Below are 22,902 nucleotides of genomic sequence, written 5' to 3'. Positions count from 1 at the left end.
TACGAGTTTCTGTCTTCTGCTGAATGCTAAAAAGATGATGCTTTAAAGACCAAATGGTTGACGGTACCCATTCACTTCCATAGTATTTCTTCCTGTAGCATAGAAGTCAATGGGTGCCGTCAACTGTTCACTCTCAAAAAACATCTTCTTTAGTGTTCAGCAGAAAAAAAAACACTTTCAGGCTGAGGAAGAGTAAACGATAGCAGGATATGATTGTTTGATTCCTCTCACACAGACAATATACAGTTGTGTTCCAAATTATTCAACCCCCTTGACTTGCAAGACAATTTGCAGTGGAGGATAACATTTTATGAAATCAATTTAACAAAATCACCATGTGGGTGTTTTGAAACTGCTGGGTGTTTCTGAATCATGCAATCTAAATGATCCCCCTTACCCAACCCCACCCCTAAACCTAACGTCACTATTACATCAACTAATCAGGTATCATGGTGTAAAAACACCTTGATCTCATAACTCCCATTACTTTTTTTTTTTTTTTTGAGATAACAAAAAAGGGGAAAACAGAGACATGTGAATCTGTAAAGCAATAAGATGCATACTGTATAACATATCAATCATGTTTCTAATACATTAAGTATCCTTTTCAGCAGTTTAAATGTCTTTAGAGCTTTTCGATTATTCTGTATTGAAGTTAGAGAGTCGTAAAAAAATCTTCAGAAATCTACCATTTGGTACAGTACGATATACATTTTGCTTTATGTATGATATTTTCCTAACAGAGTAAGAAGTTTAATTTCCATTTCCAACAAAAAAAAAAAGTGAAGTGACATTCAGCCAAGTATGGTGACCCATACTCAGAATTTGTGCTCTGCATTTAACCCACCCGAAGTGCACACACACAGAGCAGTGAACACACACACCCGGAGCAGTGGGCAGCCATTTATGCTGCGGCGCCCGGGGAGCAGTTGGGGGTTCAATGCCTTGCTCAAGGGCACCTAAGTCGTGGTATTGAAGGTGGAGAGAGAATTGTACATGCACTCCCACCCACGATTCCTGCCGGCCCGGGACTCGAACTCAGAACCTTTCGATTGGGAGTCGGACTCTCTAACCATTAGGCCACGACTTCCCCTGGATTAAACCAGTATCACAATCCATAAACAAGACCATTACATCGGTTATTGTGACAAACTTATAAAATAACTCAAAAAGAAACCAAGAAACTTGGGACCAAAATAATTTAGTATAATTACAACTGAAAAATAAGTGTACAATTGTTTCATTTTCTTCTTTACAGAAACTACATAATGGCAAAAACCCTTCTTTAATCTTACTAATAAAATCATTACATGGATAGTATCTGTTTATTATTTTAAAGTGAGTTTCTTTAACTTTATTAGGAATTACATATTTATTTATATCTGACCACAAATTCTTAAAACCACCCATTACTTTCCTGCAGAGACCTATACTTGGTCGACTTCTGGCGACAGCGGAAGTTCGTCACTACGTTTGTGCACGGCCACGGAGCCTATTAACATAAAGCAAACAACAATACATGTATTATTTTGAGTTAAGCATAACACTTTAATAAAAACAACTCATTAATTTGGAAAGTTACTATCACATGTATGCAATAATATACCAGTTACTTAGAACATCAATTCAAAGTTAAATAACCTACAAACCATTATAAAATAATTTGAATTCTGCTTGTACAACAGATTTGTTCAACTGCTCGTATTTCCTACATTGTTGTGGATTTTATTGATAACTTTAAATGTCTTTGTTAATTTTGTGTGACTTAAGCCAGAAAGAGAGCAGTATAAAAGGGTGATGGCAAAAGTATAAAAACACCGCTTCACTAACCTGCTCGACTGTTAGCATAACTGCTACCATGTGCTACATTAAATGTATAACGTTACATCTAACAATACAAATAAAACATACTATATTTGATTAATGTACATCTAACAACACAAATAAAACATACTATATTTGATTAATGTCTATATAGTTACCGATAAGCTTTTAATATAAGTTATTGTTTTAGTTAAGACACTCACCTGGGACTGGACCATCTGGACATTTACTGCTCTGCACCACAAACAGCCCGTTATGACGCGTGATTTAACGTCTCCGCAACTTTTCCACGCAAACATGGAAGGCACAGCCCACGGTGCGAGATCGACCGTACTCCGGTTGGACACGGACCTCATCCTCCGTGAAGGGCTTAGCACACACTAAAGTACCTTTCCTCAGAGTAATTGTCGTCTCCTCCTCTCACCATATAGCCCAATTCAACGCTTATTTTTATTTTCGTAGGTGGGAAAACTATGAAATGATAAATACGTTTTTTTTTTTTTTTTAATTAGAACACAATGGCACACTATACACATCTGAATACTTTTGGTCTCCGCTATTTTTCGGCAAGCGAATGAACGCTGTAGCGCTTTCACTGGAAAATAACTTGAGATCTGGGATTTGGAGCGAGTTCGCAAAACATTTGATTCAGATCCGGACTCCGAAGCGCGTTTCGCGAATAATTTGATCGGGGCTTCGGAGCGAGTCGGCAAAACATTTGATTCAGATCGGGACTCCTAAGCGCATTTAGCGAATCATTTGATCGGGGCTTCGGAGCGAGTCGGCAAAACATTTGATTCAGATCGGGACTCCGAAGCGCATTTCGCGAATCATTTGATCGGGGCTTCGGAGCGAGTCGGCAAAACATTTGATTCAGATCGGGACTCCTAAGCGCATTTAGCGAATTATTTGATCGGGGCTTCGGAGCGAGTCGGCAAAACATTTGATTCAGATCGGGACTCCGAAGCGCATTTCGCGAATAATTTGATCGGTGCTTCGGAGCGAGTCGGCAAAACACCTGATTCAGATCGGGACTCCGAAGCGCATTTCGCGAATCATTTGATCGGGGCTTCGGAGCGAGTCGGCAAAACATTTGATTCAGATCGGGACTCCGAAGCGCATTTCGCGAATCATTTGAGATCTGGTCTTTCGAGCGGATTTGCAAAACATTTGATTCTATCATGTACTTGTCCAGATCAACTTTTAATAAAGAGAAAAGAGTTTTAGAGACAGATTTTTGTCAATAGCCTGTTAGTAATCCCACAGTCCATAGCATCAGTAACTGTATAATTTAGTAAGGGAAAATTAAAACAAAATAGGATGAGTTTCAATTTTTATTTTATTTTTGTAGAAATGGTCATCTTAACCTCTGTGCAGTGTTCAGGTTATTTCAGGACCCCAAATTAAATTCTAATACTAATACTGCATCATACAGGTGTTTATTTGAGTTGAATATTTCGATAATCATGTAAGGAAACGAAGCCATAATTTGATAAGTTTACATTTACATTTATTCATTCAGCAGACGCTTTTATCCAAAGCGACTTACAAATGAGGATAAAAAACAACACAACGAAAAACAACAAAAAGGGCAACCAAAAGTTTATGAGTATAAACAAGATGCATGCAATATGAAGGCAGATATTGTCTGATATGTTAAGAAATAATATAAAACAAAAAGTCCAGATGATTCAAGCTGTTCGTGACTGTGAGTGTAACAGCAGCAGCAGAGATTATTAACCGTAAATGAAAACATTTAAAACTCTGATTCCTCAATTAGAAAATAAATAAATAAAAATGTAGCAAAACATTACATTCAGATGATATGTAGAACTCTCTGTGATTATCAGTGTCAGACAGGCGTACTACTCTGGCTGTGACATCATCATCCTGGGGAGGGACTTTGAGAGGATTCAGATCATCCCAGGAGCCAAACACGGGAACATCTAGGTGGACACACACACACACACACACACACACACACACACACACACACACACACACACACACACACACACACGGTTCTGGTGTCCAAACAACATCAAGGTCTTTATAAACTGTTACAGCACTTTCTCAGAGTGACAAATAGCATAGCTTTTAGCCTCATGGTTGCAGTTTGAGGTTTAGGAATTAGTTTTATTAATTTTTTTTTAGCCTTTATGTTATGTCAGTTTTAATAATTTTAACATTTCAACTTTTTTGGTAAAAAGTTACTACTTTATAAATTAAATGAAAACAGTACTAAAATTTGTGCTTTTTACTTTACAAATCATTGCAAAGCAACTTTACAGAAAATACGTTTCTCCCATATTTAGTAGTAGCTTACACGACTTATCTATATCATTTTACTTTAGCTTTATTTCAATTACAGAAAACTGTTTTTAGTTGTTTCAGTCTTAGTTAACAACAATGACACATAGTTGGTTGCTTTGGGAATAAATGTTTAACTGTGTGAGCTTATTTTATATATTTATTTCTTTAAATAAAATGTAAAAATTATATATATTTTTTGTACGAGTTTCTGTCTTCTGCTGAATGCTAAAAAGATGATGCTTTAAAGACCAAATGGTTGACGGTACCCATTCACTTCCATAGTATTTCTTCCTGTAGCATAGAAGTCAATGGGTGCCGTCAACTGTTCACTCTCAAAAAACATCTTCTTTAGTGTTCAGCAGAAAAAAAAAACACTTTCAGGCTGAGGAAGAGTAAACGATAGCAGGATATGATTGTTTGATTCCTCTCACACAGACAATATACAGTTGTGTTCCAAATTATTCAACCCCCTTGACTTGCAAGACAATTTGCAGTGGAGGATAACATTTTATGAAATCAATTTAACAAAATCACCATGTGGGTGTTTTGAAACTGCTGGGTGTTTCTGAATCATGCAATCTAAATGATCCCCCTTACCCAACCCCACCCCTAAACCTAACGTCACTATTACATCAACTAATCAGGTATCATGGTGTAAAAACACCTTGATCTCATAACTCCCATTACTTTTTTTTTTTTTTTGAGATAACAAAAAAGGGGAAAACAGAGACATGTGAATCTGTAAAGCAATAAGATGCATACTGTATAACATATCAATCATGTTTCTAATACATTAAGTATCCTTTTCAGCAGTTTAAATGTCTTTAGAGCTTTTCGATTATTCTGTATTGAAGTTAGAGAGTCGTAAAAAAATCTTCAGAAATCTACCATTTGGTACAGTACGATATACATTTTGCTTTATGTATGATATTTTCCTAACAGAGTAAGAAGTTTAATTTCCATTTCCAACAAAAAAAAAAAGTGAAGTGACATTCAGCCAAGTATGGTGACCCATACTCAGAATTTGTGCTCTGCATTTAACCCACCCGAAGTGCACACACACAGAGCAGTGAACACACACACCCGGAGCAGTGGGCAGCCATTTATGCTGCGGCGCCCGGGGAGCAGTTGGGGGTTCAATGCCTTGCTCAAGGGCACCTAAGTCGTGGTATTGAAGGTGGAGAGAGAATTGTACATGCACTCCCACCCACGATTCCTGCCGGCCCGGGACTCGAACTCAGAACCTTTCGATTGGGAGTCGGACTCTCTAACCATTAGGCCACGACTTCCCCTGGATTAAACCAGTATCACAATCCATAAACAAGACCATTACATCGGTTATTGTGACAAACTTATAAAATAACTCAAAAAGAAACCAAGAAACTTGGGACCAAAATAATTTAGTATAATTACAACTGAAAAATAAGTGTACAATTGTTTCATTTTCTTCTTTACAGAAACTACATAATGGCAAAAACCCTTCTTTAAACTTACTAATAAAATCATTACATGGATAGTATCTGTTTATTATTTTAAAGTGAGTTTCTTTAACTTTATTAGGAATTACATATTTATTTATATCTGACCACAAATTCTTAAAACCACCCATTACTTTCCTGCAGAGACCTATACTTGGTCGACTTCTGGCGACAGCGGAAGCTCGTCACTACGTTTGTGCACGGCCACGGAGCCTATTAACATAAAGCAAACAACAATACATGTATTATTTTGAGTTAAGCATAACACTTTAAGAAAAACAACTCATTAATTTGGAAAGTTACTATCACATGTATGCAATAATATACCAGTTACTTAGAACATCAATTCAAAGTTAAATAACCTACAAACCATTATAAAATAATTTGAATTCTGCTTGTACAACAGATTTGTTCAACTGCTCGTATTTCCTACATTGTTGTGGATTTTATTGATAACTTTAAATGTCTTTGTTAATTTTGTGTGACTTAAGCCAGAAAGAGAGCAGTATAAAAGGGTGATGGCAAAAGTATAAAACACCGCTTCACTAACCTGCTCGACTGTTAGCATAACTGCTACCATGTGCTACATTAAATGTATAACGTTACATCAAACAATACAAATAAAACATACTATATTTGATTAATGTACATCTAACAACACAAATAAAACATACTATATTTGATTAATGTCTATATAGTTACCGATAAGCTTTTAATATAAGTTATTGTTTTAGTTAAGACACTCACCTGGGACTGGACCATCTGGACATTTACTGCTCTGCACCACAAACAGCCCGTTATGACGCGTGATTTAACGTCTCCGCAACTTTTCCACGCAAACCTGGAAGGCACAGCCCACGGTGCGAGATCGACCGTACTCCGGTTGGACACGGACCTCATCCTCCGTGAAGGGCTTAGCACACACTAAAGTACCTTTCCTCAGAGTAATTGTCGTCTCCTCCTCTCACCATATAGCCCAATTCAACGCTTATTTTTATTTTCGTAAGTGGGAAAACTATGAAATGATAAATACGTTTTTTTTTTTTTTAATTAGAACACAATGGCACACTATACACATCTGAATACTTTTGGTCTCCGCTATTTTTCGGCAAGCGAATGAACGCTGTAGCGCTTTCACTGGAAAATAACTTGAGATCTGGGATTTGGAGCGAGTTCGCAAAACATTTGATTCATATCGCGACTCCGAAGATCGTTTCGCGAATCTTATGATCGGGCCATCGGAGTTCGCAAAACATTTGATTCAGATCCAGACTCCGAAGCGCGTTTCGCGAATAATTTGATCGGGGCTTTGGAGCGAGTCGGCAAAACATTTGATTCAGATCGGGACTCCTAAGCGCATTTAGCGAATCATTTGATCGGGGCTTCGGAGCGAGTCGGCAAAACATTTGATTCAGATCGGGACTCCGAAGCGCATTTCGCGAATAATTTGATCGGTGCTTCGGAGCGAGTCGGCAAAACATTTGATTCAGATCGGGACTCCGAAGCGCATTTCGCGAATCATTTGATCGGGGCTTCGGAGCGAGTCGGCAAAACATTTGATTCAGATCGGGACTCCGAAGCGCATTTCGCGAATCATTTGAGATCTGGTCTTTCGAGCGGATTTGCAAAACATTTGATTCTATCATGTACTTGTCCAGATCAACTTTTAATAAAGAGAAAAGAGTTTTAGAGACAGATTTTTGTCAATAGCCTGTTAGTAATCCCACAGTCCATAGCATCAGTAACTGTATAATTTAGTAAGGGAAAATTAAAACAAAATAGGATGAGTTTCAATTTTTATTTTATTTTTGTAGAAATGGTCATCTTAACCTCTGTGCAGTGTTCAGGTTATTTCAGGACCCCAAATTAAATTCTAATACTAATACTGCATCATACAGGTGTTTATTTGAGTTGAATATTTCGATAATCATGTATGAAACGAAGCCATAATTTGATAAGTTTACATTTACATTTATTCATTCAGCAGACGCTTTTATCCAAAGCGACTTACAAATGAGGATAAAAAACAACACAACGAAAAACAACAAAAAGGGCAACCAAAAGTTTATGAGTATAAACAAGATGCATGCAATATGAAGGCAGATATTGTCTGATATGTTAAGAAATAATATAAAACAAAAAGTCCAGATGATTCAAGCTGTTCGTGACTGTGAGTGTAACAGCAGCAGCAGAGATTATTAACCGTAAATGAAAACATTTAAAACTCTGATTCCTCAATTAGAAAATAAATAAATAAAAATGTAGCAAAACATTACATTCAGATGATATGTAGAACTCTCTGTGATTATCAGTGTCAGACAGGCGTACTACTCTGGCTGTGACATCATCATCCTGGGGAGGGACTTTGAGAGGATTCAGATCATCCCAGGAGCCAAACACGGGAACATCTAGGTGGACACACACACACACACACACACACACACACACACACACACACGGTTCTGGTGTCCAAACAACATCAAGGTCTTTATAAACTGTTACAGCACTTTCTCAGAGTGACAAATAGCATAGCTTTTAGCCTCATGGTTGCAGTTTGAGGTTTAGGAATTAGTTTTATTAATTTTTTTTTAGCCTTTATGTTATGTCAGTTTTAATAATTTTAACATTTCAACTTTTTTGGTAAAAAGTTACTACTTTATAAATTAAATGAAAACAGTACTAAAATTTGTGCTTTTTACTTTACAAATCATTGCAAAGCAACTTTACAGAAAATACGTTTCTCCCATATTTAGTAGTAGCTTACACGACTTATCTATATCACTTTACTTTAGCTTTATTTCAATTACAGAAAACTGTTTTTAGTTGTTTCAGTCTTAGTTAACAACAATGACACATAGTTGGTTGCTTTGGGAATAAATGTTTAACTGTGTGAGCTTATTTTATATATTTATTTCTTTAAATAAAATGTAAAAATTATATATATTTTTTGTACGAGTTTCTGTCTTCTGCTGAATGCTAAAAAGATGATGCTTTAAAGACCAAATGGTTGACGGTACCCATTCACTTCCATAGTATTTCTTCCTGTAGCATAGAAGTCAATGGGTGCCGTCAACTGTTCACTCTCAAAAAACATCTTCTTTAGTGTTCAGCAGAAAAAAAAACACTTTCAGGCTGAGGAAGAGTAAACGATAGCAGGATATGATTGTTTGATTCCTCTCACACAGACAATATACAGTTGTGTTCCAAATTATTCAACCCCCTTGACTTGCAAGACAATTTGCAGTGGAGGATAACATTTTATGAAATCAATTTAACAAAATCACCATGTGGGTGTTTTGAAACTGCTGGGTGTTTCTGAATCATGCAATCTAAATGATCCCCCTTACCCAACCCCACTCCTAAACCTAACGTCACTATTACATCAACTAATCAGGTATCATGGTGTAAAAACACCTTGATCTCATAACTCCCATTACTTTTTTTTTTTTTTTGAGATAACAAAAAAGGGGAAAACAGAGACATGTGAATCTGTAAAGCAATAAGATGCATACTGTATAACATATCAATCATGTTTCTAATACATTAAGTATCCTTTTCAGCAGTTTAAATGTCTTTAGAGCTTTTCGATTATTCTGTATTGAAGTTAGAGAGTCGTAAAAAAATCTTCAGAAATCTACCATTTGGTACAGTACGATATACATTTTGCTTTATGTATGATATTTTCCTAACAGAGTAAGAAGTTTAATTTCCATTTCCAACAAAAAAAAAAAGTGAAGTGACATTCAGCCAAGTATGGTGACCCATACTCAGAATTTGTGCTCTGCATTTAACCCACCCGAAGTGCACACACACAGAGCAGTGAACACACACACCCGGAGCAGTGGGCAGCCATTTATGCTGCGGCGCCCGGGGAGCAGTTGGGGGTTCAATGCCTTGCTCAAGGGCACCTAAGTCGTGGTATTGAAGGTGGAGAGAGAATTGTACATGCACTCCCACCCACGATTCCTGCCGGCCCGGGACTCGAACTCAGAACCTTTCGATTGGGAGTCGGACTCTCTAACCATTAGGCCACGACTTCCCCTGGATTAAACCAGTATCACAATCCATAAACAAGACCATTACATCGGTTATTGTGACAAACTTATAAAATAACTCAAAAAGAAACCAAGAAACTTGGGACCAAAATAATTTAGTATAATTACAACTGAAAAATAAGTGTACAATTGTTTCATTTTCTTCTTTACAGAAACTACATAATGGCAAAAACCCTTCTTTAATCTTACTAATAAAATCATTACATGGATAGTATCTGTTTATTATTTTAAAGTGAGTTTCTTTAACTTTATTAGGAATTACATATTTATTTATATCTGACCACAAATTCTTAAAACCACCCATTACTTTCCTGCAGAGACCTATACTTGGTCGACTTCTGGCGACAGCGGAAGCTCGTCACTACGTTTGTGCACGGCCACGGAGCCTATTAACATAAAGCAAACAACAATACATGTATTATTTTGAGTTAAGCATAACACTTTAATAAAAACAACTCATTAATTTGGAAAGTTACTATCACATGTATGCAATAATATACCAGTTACTTAGAACATCAATTCAAAGTTAAATAACCTACAAACCATTATAAAATAATTTGAATTCTGCTTGTACAACAGATTTGTTCAACTGCTCGTATTTCCTACATTGTTGTGGATTTTATTGATAACTTTAAATGTCTTTGTTAATTTTGTGTGACTTAAGCCAGAAAGAGAGCAGTATAAAAGGGTGATGGCAAAAGTATAAAAACACCGCTTCACTAACCTGCTCGACTGTTAGCATAACTGCTACCATGTGCTACATTAAATGTATAACGTTACATCTAACAATACAAATAAAACATACTATATTTGATTAATGTACATCTAACAACACAAATAAAACATACTATATTTGATTAATGTCTATATAGTTACCGATAAGCTTTTAATATAAGTTATTGTTTTAGTTAAGACACTTCCTGGGACTGGACCATCTGGACATTTACTGCTCTGCACCACAAACAGCCCGTTATGACGCGTGATTTAACGTCTCCGCAACTTTTCCACGCAAACCTGGAAGGCACAGCCCACGGTGCGAGATCGACCGTACTCCGGTTGGACACGGACCTCATCCTCCGTGAAGGGCTTAGCACACACTAAAGTACCTTTCCTCAGAGTAATTGTCGTCTCCTCCTCTCACCATATAGCCCAATTCAACGCTTATTTTTATTTTCGTAGTTTGGAAAACTATGAAATGATAAATACGTTTTTTTTTTTTTTTTTAATTAGAACACAATGGCACACTATACACATCTGAATACTTTTGGTCTCCGCTATTTTTCGGCAAGCGAATGAACGCTGTAGCGCTTTCACTGGAAAATAACTTGAGATCTGGGATTTGGAGCGAGTTCGCAAAACATTTGATTCAGATCCGGACTCCGAAGCGCGTTTCGCGAATAATTTGATCGGGGCTTCGGAGCGAGTCGGCAAAACATTTGATTCAGATCGGGACTCCTAAGCGCATTTAGCGAATCATTTGATCGGGGCTTCGGAGCGAGTCGGCAAAACATTTGATTCAGATCGGGACTCCGAAGCGCATTTCGCGAATCATTTGATCGGGGCTTCGGAGCGAGTCGGCAAAACATTTGATTCAGATCGGGACTCCTAAGCGCATTTAGCGAATCATTTGATCGGGGCTTCGGAGCGAGTCGGCAAAACATTTGATTCAGATCGGGACTCCGAAGCGCATTGCGCGAATAATTTGATCGGTGCTTCGGAGCGAGTCGGCAAAACACCTGATTCAGATCGGGACTCCGAAGCGCATTTCGCGAATCATTTGATCGGGGCTTCGGAGCGAGTCGGCAAAACACCTGATTCAGATCGGGACTCCGAAGCGCATTTCGCGAATCATTTGAGATCTGGTCTTTCGAGCGGATTTGCAAAACATTTGATTCTATCATGTACTTGTCCAGATCAACTTTTAATAAAGAGAAAAGAGTTTTAGAGACAGATTTTTGTCAATAGCCTGTTAGTAATCCCACAGTCCATAGCATCAGTAACTGTATAATTTAGTAAGGGAAAATTAAAACAAAATAGGATGAGTTTCAATTTTTATTTTATTTTTGTAGAAATGGTCATCTTAACCTCTGTGCAGTGTTCAGGTTATTTCAGGACCCCAAATTAAATTCTAATACTAATACTGCATCATACAGGTGTTTATTTGAGTTGAATATTTCGATAATCATGTAAGGAAACGAAGCCATAATTTGATAAGTTTACATTTACATTTATTCATTCAGCAGACGCTTTTATCCAAAGCGACTTACAAATGAGGATAAAAAACAACACAACGAAAAACAACAAAAAGGGCAACCAAAAGTTTATGAGTATAAACAAGATGCATGCAATATGAAGGCAGATATTGTCTGATATGTTAAGAAATAATATAAAACAAAAAGTCCAGATGATTCAAGCTGTTCGTGACTGTGAGTGTAACAGCAGCAGCAGAGATTATTAACCGTAAATGAAAACATTTAAAACTCTGATTCCTCAATTAGAAAATAAATAAATAAAAATGTAGCAAAACATTACATTCAGATGATATGTAGAACTCTCTGTGATTATCAGTGTCAGACAGGCGTACTACTCTGGCTGTGACATCATCATCCTGGGGAGGGACTTTGAGAGGATTCAGATCATCCCAGGAGCCAAACACGGGAACATCTAGGTGGACACACACACACACACACACACACACAAACACACACACACACACGGCTCTGGTGTCCAAACAACATCAAGGTCTTTATAAACTGTTACAGCACTTTCTCAGAGTGACAAATAGCATAGCTTTTAGCCTCATGGTTGCAGTTTGAGGTTTAGGAATTAGTTTTATTAATTTTTTTTTAGCCTTTATGTTATGTCAGTTTTAATAATTTTAGCATTTCAACTTTTTTTGTAAAAAGTTACTACTTTATAAATTAAATGAAAACAGTACTAAAATTTGTGCTTTTTACTTTACAAATCATTGCAAAGCAACTTTACAGAAAATACGTTTCGCCCATATTTAGTAGTAGCTTACACGACTTATCTATATCATTTTACTTTAGCTTTATTTCAATTACAGAAAACTGTTTTTAGTTGTTTCAGTCTTAGTTAACAACAATGACACATAGTTGGTTGCTTTGGGAATAAATGTTTAACTGTGTGAGCTTATTTTATATATTTATTTCTTTAAATAAAATGTAAAAATTATATATATTTTTTGTACGAGTTTCTGTCTTCTGCTGAATGCTAAAAAGATGATGCTTTAAAGACCAAATGGTTGACGGTACCCATTCACTTCCATAGTATTTCTTCCTGTAGCATAGAAGTCAATGGGTGCCGTCAACTGTTCACTCTCAAAAAACATCTTCTTTAGTGTTCAGCAGAAAAAAAAACACTTTCAGGCTGAGGAAGAGTAAACGATAGCAGGATATGATTGTTTGATTCCTCTCACACAGACAATATACAGTTGTGTTCCAAATTATTCAACCCCCTTGACTTGCAAGACAATTTGCAGTGGAGGATAACATTTTATGAAATCAATTTAACAAAATCACCATGTGGGTGTTTTGAAACTGCTGGGTGTTTCTGAATCATGCAATCTAAATGATCCCCCTTACCCAACCCCACCCCTAAACCTAACGTCACTATTACATCAACTAATCAGGTATCATGGTGTAAAAACACCTTGATCTCATAACTCCCATTACTTTTTTTTTTTTTTTTGAGATAACAAAAAAGGGGAAAACAGAGACATGTGAATCTGTAAAGCAATAAGATGCATACTGTATAACATATCAATCATGTTTCTAATACATTAAGTATCCTTTTCAGCAGTTTAAATGTCTTTAGAGCTTTTCGATTATTCTGTATTGAAGTTAGAGAGTCGTAAAAAAATCTTCAGAAATCTACCATTTGGTACAGTACGATATACATTTTGCTTTATGTATGATATTTTCCTAACAGAGTAAGAAGTTTAATTTCCATTTCCAACAAAAAAAAAAAGTGAAGTGACATTCAGCCAAGTATGGTGACCCATACTCAGAATTTGTGCTCTGCATTTAACCCACCCGAAGTGCACACACACAGAGCAGTGAACACACACACCCGGAGCAGTGGGCAGCCATTTATGCTGCGGCGCCCGGGGAGCAGTTGGGGGTTCAATGCCTTGCTCAAGGGCACCTAAGTCGTGGTATTGAAGGTGGAGAGAGAATTGTACATGCACTCCCACCCACGATTCCTGCCGGCCCGGGACTCGAACTCAGAACCTTTCGATTGGGAGTCGGACTCTCTAACCATTAGGCCACGACTTCCCCTGGATTAAACCAGTATCACAATCCATAAACAAGACCATTACATCGGTTATTGTGACAAACTTATAAAATAACTCAAAAAGAAACCAAGAAACTTGGGACCAAAATAATTTAGTATAATTACAACTGAAAAATAAGTGTACAATTGTTTCATTTTCTTCTTTACAGAAACTACATAATGGCAAAAACCCTTCTTTAAACTTACTAATAAAATCATTACATGGATAGTATCTGTTTATTATTTTAAAGTGAGTTTCTTTAACTTTATTAGGAATTACATATTTATTTATATCTGACCACAAATTCTTAAAACCACCCATTACTTTCCTGCAGAGACCTATACTTGGTCGACTTCTGGCGACAGCGGAAGCTCGTCACTACGTTTGTGCACGGCCACGGAGCCTATTAACATAAAGCAAACAACAATACATGTATTATTTTGAGTTAAGCATAACACTTTAAGAAAAACAACTCATTAATTTGGAAAGTTACTATCACATGTATGCAATAATATACCAGTTACTTAGAACATCAATTCAAAGTTAAATAACCTACAAACCATTATAAAATAATTTGAATTCTGCTTGTACAACAGATTTGTTCAACTGCTCGTATTTCCTACATTGTTGTGGATTTTATTGATAACTTTAAATGTCTTTGTTAATTTTGTGTGACTTAAGCCAGAAAGAGAGCAGTATAAAAGGGTGATGGCAAAAGTATAAAACACCGCTTCACTAACCTGCTCGACTGTTAGCATAACTGCTACCATGTGCTACATTAAATGTATAACGTTACATCAAACAATACAAATAAAACATACTATATTTGATTAATGTACATCTAACAACACAAATAAAACATACTATATTTGATTAATGTCTATATAGTTACCGATAAGCTTTTAATATAAGTTATTGTTTTAGTTAAGACACTCACCTGGGACTGGACCATCTGGACATTTACTGCTCTGCACCACAAACAGCCCGTTATGACGCGTGATTTAACGTCTCCGCAACTTTTCCACGCAAACCTGGAAGGCACAGCCCACGGTGCGAGATCGACCGTACTCCGGTTGGACACGGACCTCATCCTCCGTGAAGGGCTTAGCACACACTAAAGTACCTTTCCTCAGAGTAATTGTCGTCTCCTCCTCTCACCATATAGCCCAATTCAACGCTTATTTTTATTTTCGTAGGTGGGAAAACTATGAAATGATAAATACGTTTTTTTTTTTTTTAATTAGAACACAATGGCACACTATACACATCTGAATACTTTTGGTCTCCGCTATTTTTCGGCAAGCGAATGAACGCTGTAGCGCTTTCACTGGAAAATAACTTGAGATCTGGGATTTGGAGCGAGTTCGCAAAACATTTGATTCATATCGCGACTCCGAAGATCGTTTCGCGAATCTTATGATCGGGCCATCGGAGTTCGCAAAACATTTGATTCAGATCCGGACTCCGAAGCGCGTTTCGCGAATAATTTGATCGGGGCTTTGGAGCTAGTCGGCAAAACATTTGATTCAGATCGGGACTCCTAAGCGCATTTAGCGAATCATTTGATCGGGGCTTCGGAGCGAGTCGGCAAAACATTTGATTCAGATCGGGACTCCGAAGCGCATTTCGCGAATAATTTGATCGGTGCTTCGGAGCGAGTCGGCAAAACATTTGATTCAGATCGGGACTCCGAAGCGCGTTTCGCGAATCATTTGATCGGGGCTTCGGAGCGAGTCGGCAAAACATTTGATTCAGATCGGGACTCCGAAGCGCATTTCGCGAATCATTTGAGATCTGGTCTTTCGAGCGGATTTGCAAAACATTTGATTCTATCATGTACTTGTCCAGATCAACTTTTAATAAAGAGAAAAGAGTTTTAGAGACAGATTTTTGTCAATAGCCTGTTAGTAATCCCACAGTCCATAGCATCAGTAACTGTATAATTTAGTAAGGGAAAATTAAAACAAAATAGGATGAGTTTCAATTTTTATTTTATTTTTGTAGAAATGGTCATCTTAACCTCTGTGCAGTGTTCAGGTTATTTCAGGACCCCAAATTAAATTCTAATACTAATACTGCATCATACAGGTGTTTATTTGAGTTGAATATTTCGATAATCATGTATGAAACGAAGCCATAATTTGATAAGTTTACATTTACATTTATTCATTCAGCAGACGCTTTTATCCAAAGCGACTTACAAATGAGGATAAAAAACAACACAACGAAAAACAACAAAAAGGGCAACCAAAAGTTTATGAGTATAAACAAGATGCATGCAATATGAAGGCAGATATTGTCTGATATGTTAAGAAATAATATAAAACAAAAAGTCCAGATGATTCAAGCTGTTCGTGACTGTGAGTGTAACAGCAGCAGCAGAGATTATTAACCGTAAATGAAAACATTTAAAACTCTGATTCCTCAATTAGAAAATAAATAAATAAAAATGTAGCAAAACATTACATTCAGATGATATGTAGAACTCTCTGTGATTATCAGTGTCAGACAGGCGTACTACTCTGGCTGTGACATCATCATCCTGGGGAGGGACTTTGAGAGGATTCAGATCATCCCAGGAGCCAAACACGGGAACATCTAGGTGGACACACACACACACACACACACACACACACACACGGTTCTGGTGTCCAAACAACATCAAGGTCTTTATAAACTGTTACAGCACTTTCTCAGAGTGACAAATAGCATAGCTTTTAGCCTCATGGTTGCAGTTTGAGGTTTAGGAATTAGTTTTATTAATTTTTTTTTAGCCTTTATGTTATGTCAGTTTTAATAATTTTAACATTTCAACTTTTTTGGTAAAAAGTTACTACTTTATAAATTAAATGAAAACAGTACTAAAATTTGTGCTTTTTACTTTACAAATCATTGCAAAGCAACTTTACAGAAAATACGTTTCTCCCATATTTAGTAGTAGCTTACACGACTTATCTATATCATTTTACTTTAGCTTTATTTCAATTACAGAAAACTGTTTTTAGTTGTTTCAGTCTTAGTTAACAACAATGACACATAGTTGGTTGCTTTGGGAATAAATGTTTAACTGTGTGAGCTTATTTTATATATTTATTTCTTTAAATAAAATGTAAAAATTATATATATTTTTTGTACGAGTTTCTGTCTTCTGCTGAATGCTAAAAAGATGATGCTTTAAAGACCAAATGGTTGACGGTACCCATTCACTTCCATAGTATTTCTTCCTGTAGCATAGAAGTCAATGGGTGCCGTCAACTGTTCACTCTCAAAAAACATCTTCTTTAGTGTTCAGCAGAAAAAAAAACACTTTCAGGCTGAGGAAGAGTAAACGATAGCAGGATATGATTGTTTGATTCCTCTCACACAGACAATATACAGTTGTGTTCCAAATTATTCAACCCCCTTGACTTGCAAGACAATTTGCAGTGGAGGATAACATTTTATGAAATCAATTTAACAAAATCACCATGTGGGTGTTTTGAAACTGCTGGGTGTTTCTGAATCATGCAATCTAAATGATCCCCCTTACCCAACCCCACCCCTAAACCTAACGTCACTATTACATCAACTAATCAGGCATCATGGTGTAAAAACACCTTGATCTCATAACTCCCATTACTTTTTTTTTTTTTTTTGAGATAACAAAAAAGGGGAAAACAGAGACATGTGAATCTGTAAAGCAATAAGATGCATACTGTATAACATATCAATCATGTTTCTAATACATTAAGTATCCTTTTCAGCAGTTTAAATGTCTTTAGAGCTTTTCGATTATTCTGTATTGAAGTTAGAGAGTCGTAAAAAAATCTTCAGAAATCTACCATTTGGTACAGTCGATATACATTTTGCTTTATGTATGATATTTTCCTAACAGAGTAAGAAGTTTAATAATAGTATCCATTTCCAACAAAAAATAAAAGTGAATTGACATTCAGCCAAGTATGGTGACCCATACTCAGAATTTGTGCTCTGCATTTAACCCACCCGAAGTGCACACACACAGAGCAGTGAACACACACACCCGGAGCAGTGGGCAGCCATTTATGCTGCGGCGCCCGGGGAGCAGTTGGGGGTTCAATGCCTTGCTCAAGGCCACCTAAGTCGTGGTATTGAAGGTGGAGAGAGAATTGTACATGCACTCCCACCCACGATTCCTGCCGGCCCGGGACTCGAACTCAGAACCTTTCGATTGGGAGTCGGACTCTCTAACCATTAGGCCACGACTTCCCCTGGATTAAACCACTATCACAATCCATAAACAAGACCATTACATCGGTTATTGTGACAAACTTATAAAATAACTCAAAAAGAAACCAAGAAACTTGGGACCAAAATAATTTAGTATAATTACAACTGAAAAATAAGTGTACAATTGTTTCATTTTCTTCTTTACAGAAACTACATAATGGCAAAAACCCTTCTTTAAACTTACAAATAAAATCATTACATGGATAGTATCTGTTTATTATTTTAAAGTGAGTTTCTTTAACTTTATTAGGAATTACATATTTATTTATATCTGACCACAAATTCTTAAAACCACCCATTACTTTCCTGCAGAGACCTATACTTGGTCGACTTCTGGCGACAGCGGAAGTTCGTCACTACGTTTGTGCACGGCCACGGAGCCTATTAACATAAAGCAAACAACAATACATGTATTATTTTGAGTTAAGCATAACACTTTAATAAAAACAACTCATTAATTTGGAAAGTTACTATCACATGTATGCAATAATATACCAGTTACTTAGAACATCAATTCAAAGTTAAATAACCTACAAACCATTATAAAATAATTTGAATTCTGCTTGTACAACAGATTTGTTCAACTGCTCGTATTTCCTACATTGTTGTGGATTTTATTGATAACTTTAAATGTCTTTGTTAATTTTGTGTGACTTAAGCCAGAAAGAGAGCAGTATAAAAGGGTGATGGCAAAAGTATAAAAACACCGCTTCACTAACCTGCTCGACTGTTAGCATAACTGCTACCATGTGCTACATTAAATGTATAACGTTACATCTAACAATACAAATAAAACATACTATATTTGATTAATGTACATCTAACAACACAAATAAAACATACTATATTTGATTAATGTCTATATAGTTACCGATAAGCTTTTAATATAAGTTATTGTTTTAGTTAAGACACTCACCTGGGACTGGACCATCTGGACATTTACTGCTCTGCACCACAAACAGCCCGTTATGACGCGTGATTTAACGTCTCCGCAACTTTTCCACGCAAACCTGGAAGGCACAGCCCACGGTGCGAGATCGACCGTACTCCGGTTGGACACGGACCTCATCCTCCGTGAAGGGCTTAGCACACACTAAAGTACCTTTCCTCAGAGTAATTGTCGTCTCCTCCTCTCACCATATAGCCCAATTCAACGCTTATTTTTATTTTCGTAGGTGGGAAAATGAAATGATAAATACGTTTTTTTTTTTTTTTAATTAGAACACAATGGCACACTATACACATCTGAATACTTTTGGTCTCTGCTATTTTTCGGCAAGCGAATGAACGCTGTAGCGCTTTCACTGGAAAATAACTTGAGATCTGGGATTTGGAGCGAGTTCGCAAAACATTTGATTCATATCGCGACTCCGAAGATCGTTTCGCGAATCTTATGATCGGGCCATCGGAGTTCGCAAAACATTTGATTCAGATCCGGACTCCGAAGCGCATTTAGCGAATAATTTGATCGGGGCTTCGGAGCGAGTCGGCAAAACATTTGATTCAGATCTGGACTCCTAAGCGCATTTAGCGAATCATTTGATCGGGGCTTCGGAGCGAGTCGGCAAAACATTTGATTCAGATCGGGACTCCGAAGCGCATTTCGCGAATAATTTGATCGGTGCTTCGGAGCGAGTCGGCAAAACATTTGATTCAGATCGGGACTCCGAAGCGCATTTCGCGAATCATTTGAGATCTGGTCTTTCGAGCGGATTTGCAAAACATTTGATTCTATCATGTACTTGTCCAGATCAACTTTTAATAAAGAGAAAAGAGTTTTAGAGACAGATTTTTGTCAATAGCCTGTTAGTAATCCCACAGTCCATAGCATCAGTAACTGTATAATTTAGTAAGGGAAAATTAAAACAAAATAGGATGAGTTTCAATTTTTATTTTATTTTTGTAGAAATGGTCATCTTAACCTCTGTGCAGTGTTCAGGTTATTTCAGGACCCCAAATTAAATTCTAATACTAATACTGCATCATACAGGTGTTTATTTGAGTTGAATATTTCGATAATCATGTAAGGAAACGAAGCCATAATTTGATAAGTTTACATTTACATTTATTCATTCAGCAGACGCTTTTATCCAAAGCGACTTACAAATGAGGATAAAAAACAACACAACGAAAAACAACAAAAAGGGCAACCAAAAGTTTATGAGTATAAACAAGATGCATGCAATATGAAGGCAGATATTGTCTGATATGTTAAGAAATAATATAAAACAAAAAGTCCAGATGATTCAAGCTGTTCGTGACTGTGAGTGTAACAGCAGCAGCAGAGATTATTAACCGTAAATGAAAACATTTAAAACTCTGATTCCTCAATTAGAAAATAAATAAATAAAAATGTAGCAAAACATTACATTCAGATGATATGTAGAACTCTCTGTGATTATCAGTGTCAGACAGGCGTACTACTCTGGCTGTGACATCATCATCCTGGGGAGGGACTTTGAGAGGATTCAGATCATCCCAGGAGCCAAACACGGGAACATCTAGGTGGACACACACACACACACACACACACACACACACACGGTTCTGGTGTCCAAACAACATCAAGGTCTTTATAAACTGTTACAGCACTTTCTCAGAGTGACAAATAGCATAGCTTTTAGCCTCATGGTTGCAGTTTGAGGTTTAGGAATTAGTTTTATTAATTTTTTTTTAGCCTTTATGTTATGTCAGTTTTAATAATTTTAACATTTCAACTTTTTTGGTAAAAAGTTACTACTTTATAAATTAAATGAAAACAGTACTAAAATTTGTGCTTTTTACTTTACAAATCATTGCAAAGCAACTTTACAGAAAATACGTTTCTCCCATATTTAGTAGTAGCTTACACGACTTATCTATATCATTTTACTTTAGCTTTATTTCAATTACAGAAAACTGTTTTTAGTTGTTTCAGTCTTAGTTAACAACAATGACACATAGTTGGTTGCTTTGGGAATAAATGTTTAACTGTGTGAGCTTATTTTATATATTTATTTCTTTAAATAAAATGTAAAAATTATATATATTTTTTGTACGAGTTTCTGTCTTCTGCTGAATGCTAAAAAGATGATGCTTTAAAGACCAAATGGTTGACGGTACCCATTCACTTCCATAGTATTTCTTCCTGTAGCATAGAAGTCAATGGGTGCCGTCAACTGTTCACTCTCAAAAAACATCTTCTTTAGTGTTCAGCAGAAAAAAAAACACTTTCAGGCTGAGGAAGAGTAAACGATAGCAGGATATGATTGTTTGATTCCTCTCACACAGACAATATACAGTTGTGTTCCAAATTATTCAACCCCCTTGACTTGCAAGACAATTTGCAGTGGAGGATAACATTTTATGAAATCAATTTAACAAAATCACCATGTGGGTGTTTTGAAACTGCTGGGTGTTTCTGAATCATGCAATCTAAATGATCCCCCTTACCCAACCCCACCCCTAAACCTAACGTCACTATTACATCAACTAATCAGGCATCATGGTGTAAAAACACCTTGATCTCATAACTCCCATTACTTTTTTTTTTTTTTTTGAGATAACAAAAAAGGGGAAAACAGAGACATGTGAATCTGTAAAGCAATAAGATGCATACTGTATAACATATCAATCATGTTTCTAATACATTAAGTATCCTTTTCAGCAGTTTAAATGTCTTTAGAGCTTTTCGATTATTCTGTATTGAAGTTAGAGAGTCGTAAAAAAATCTTCAGAAATCTACCATTTGGTACAGTCGATATACATTTTGCTTTATGTATGATATTTTCCTAACAGAGTAAGAAGTTTAATAATAGTATCCATTTCCAACAAAAAATAAAAGTGAATTGACATTCAGCCAAGTATGGTGACCCATACTCAGAATTTGTGCTCTGCATTTAACCCACCCGAAGTGCACACACACAGAGCAGTGAACACACACACCCGGAGCAGTGGGCAGCCATTTATGCTGCGGCGCCCGGGGAGCAGTTGGGGGTTCAATGCCTTGCTCAAGGCCACCTAAGTCGTGGTATTGAAGGTGGAGAGAGAATTGTACATGCACTCCCACCCACGATTCCTGCCGGCCCGGGACTCGAACTCAGAACCTTTCGATTGGGAGTCGGACTCTCTAACCATTAGGCCACGACTTCCCCTGGATTAAACCACTATCACAATCCATAAACAAGACCATTACATCGGTTATTGTGACAAACTTATAAAATAACTCAAAAAGAAACCAAGAAACTTGGGACCAAAATAATTTAGTATAATTACAACTGAAAAATAAGTGTACAATTGTTTCATTTTCTTCTTTACAGAAACTACATAATGGCAAAAACCCTTCTTTAAACTTACAAATAAAATCATTACATGGATAGTATCTGTTTATTATTTTAAAGTGAGTTTCTTTAACTTTATTAGGAATTACATATTTATTTATATCTGACCACAAATTCTTAAAACCACCCATTACTTTCCTGCAGAGACCTATACTTGGTCGACTTCTGGCGACAGCGGAAGTTCGTCACTACGTTTGTGCACGGCCACGGAGCCTATTAACATAAAGCAAACAACAATACATGTATTATTTTGAGTTAAGCATAACACTTTAATAAAAACAACTCATTAATTTGGAAAGTTACTATCACATGTATGCAATAATATACCAGTTACTTAGAACATCAATTCAAAGTTAAATAACCTACAA

General features: G+C 36.6%; 1 protein-coding gene across 32 annotated transcripts in view; it reads right to left on the bottom strand.

Moving 5' to 3' along the window:
- The window catches only part of LOC128019109 (AP-3 complex subunit sigma-1), a 173,328-nt gene that overhangs the window by 79,721 nt on the left and 70,705 nt on the right, over positions 1-22,902 (bottom strand). Inside the window, exon 2 of one of the 32 annotated variants that reach the window (XM_052605118.1) lies at positions 22,676-22,747. The exons of 29 other annotated variants lie outside the window; for them this stretch is intronic. In XM_052605118.1, the coding sequence (XP_052461078.1) occupies positions 22,676-22,747 (72 nt within the window). Of the gene's footprint in view, positions 1-1,420; positions 1,493-18,524; positions 18,597-22,675; positions 22,748-22,902 lie in introns of all 32 variants that reach the window. 2 more of the 32 variants (XM_052605117.1, XM_052605122.1) reach the window with 2 other exon arrangements.

This window comes from Carassius gibelio, chromosome A8 (genome assembly GCF_023724105.1).
Source record: "Carassius gibelio isolate Cgi1373 ecotype wild population from Czech Republic chromosome A8, carGib1.2-hapl.c, whole genome shotgun sequence".
In the NCBI taxonomy this organism is placed as follows: Eukaryota; Metazoa; Chordata; class Actinopteri; order Cypriniformes; family Cyprinidae; genus Carassius; species Carassius gibelio.
The sequence above is the reverse complement of the archived record's forward strand: the minus strand, read 5'-3'. Positions and strand labels throughout refer to the sequence as shown.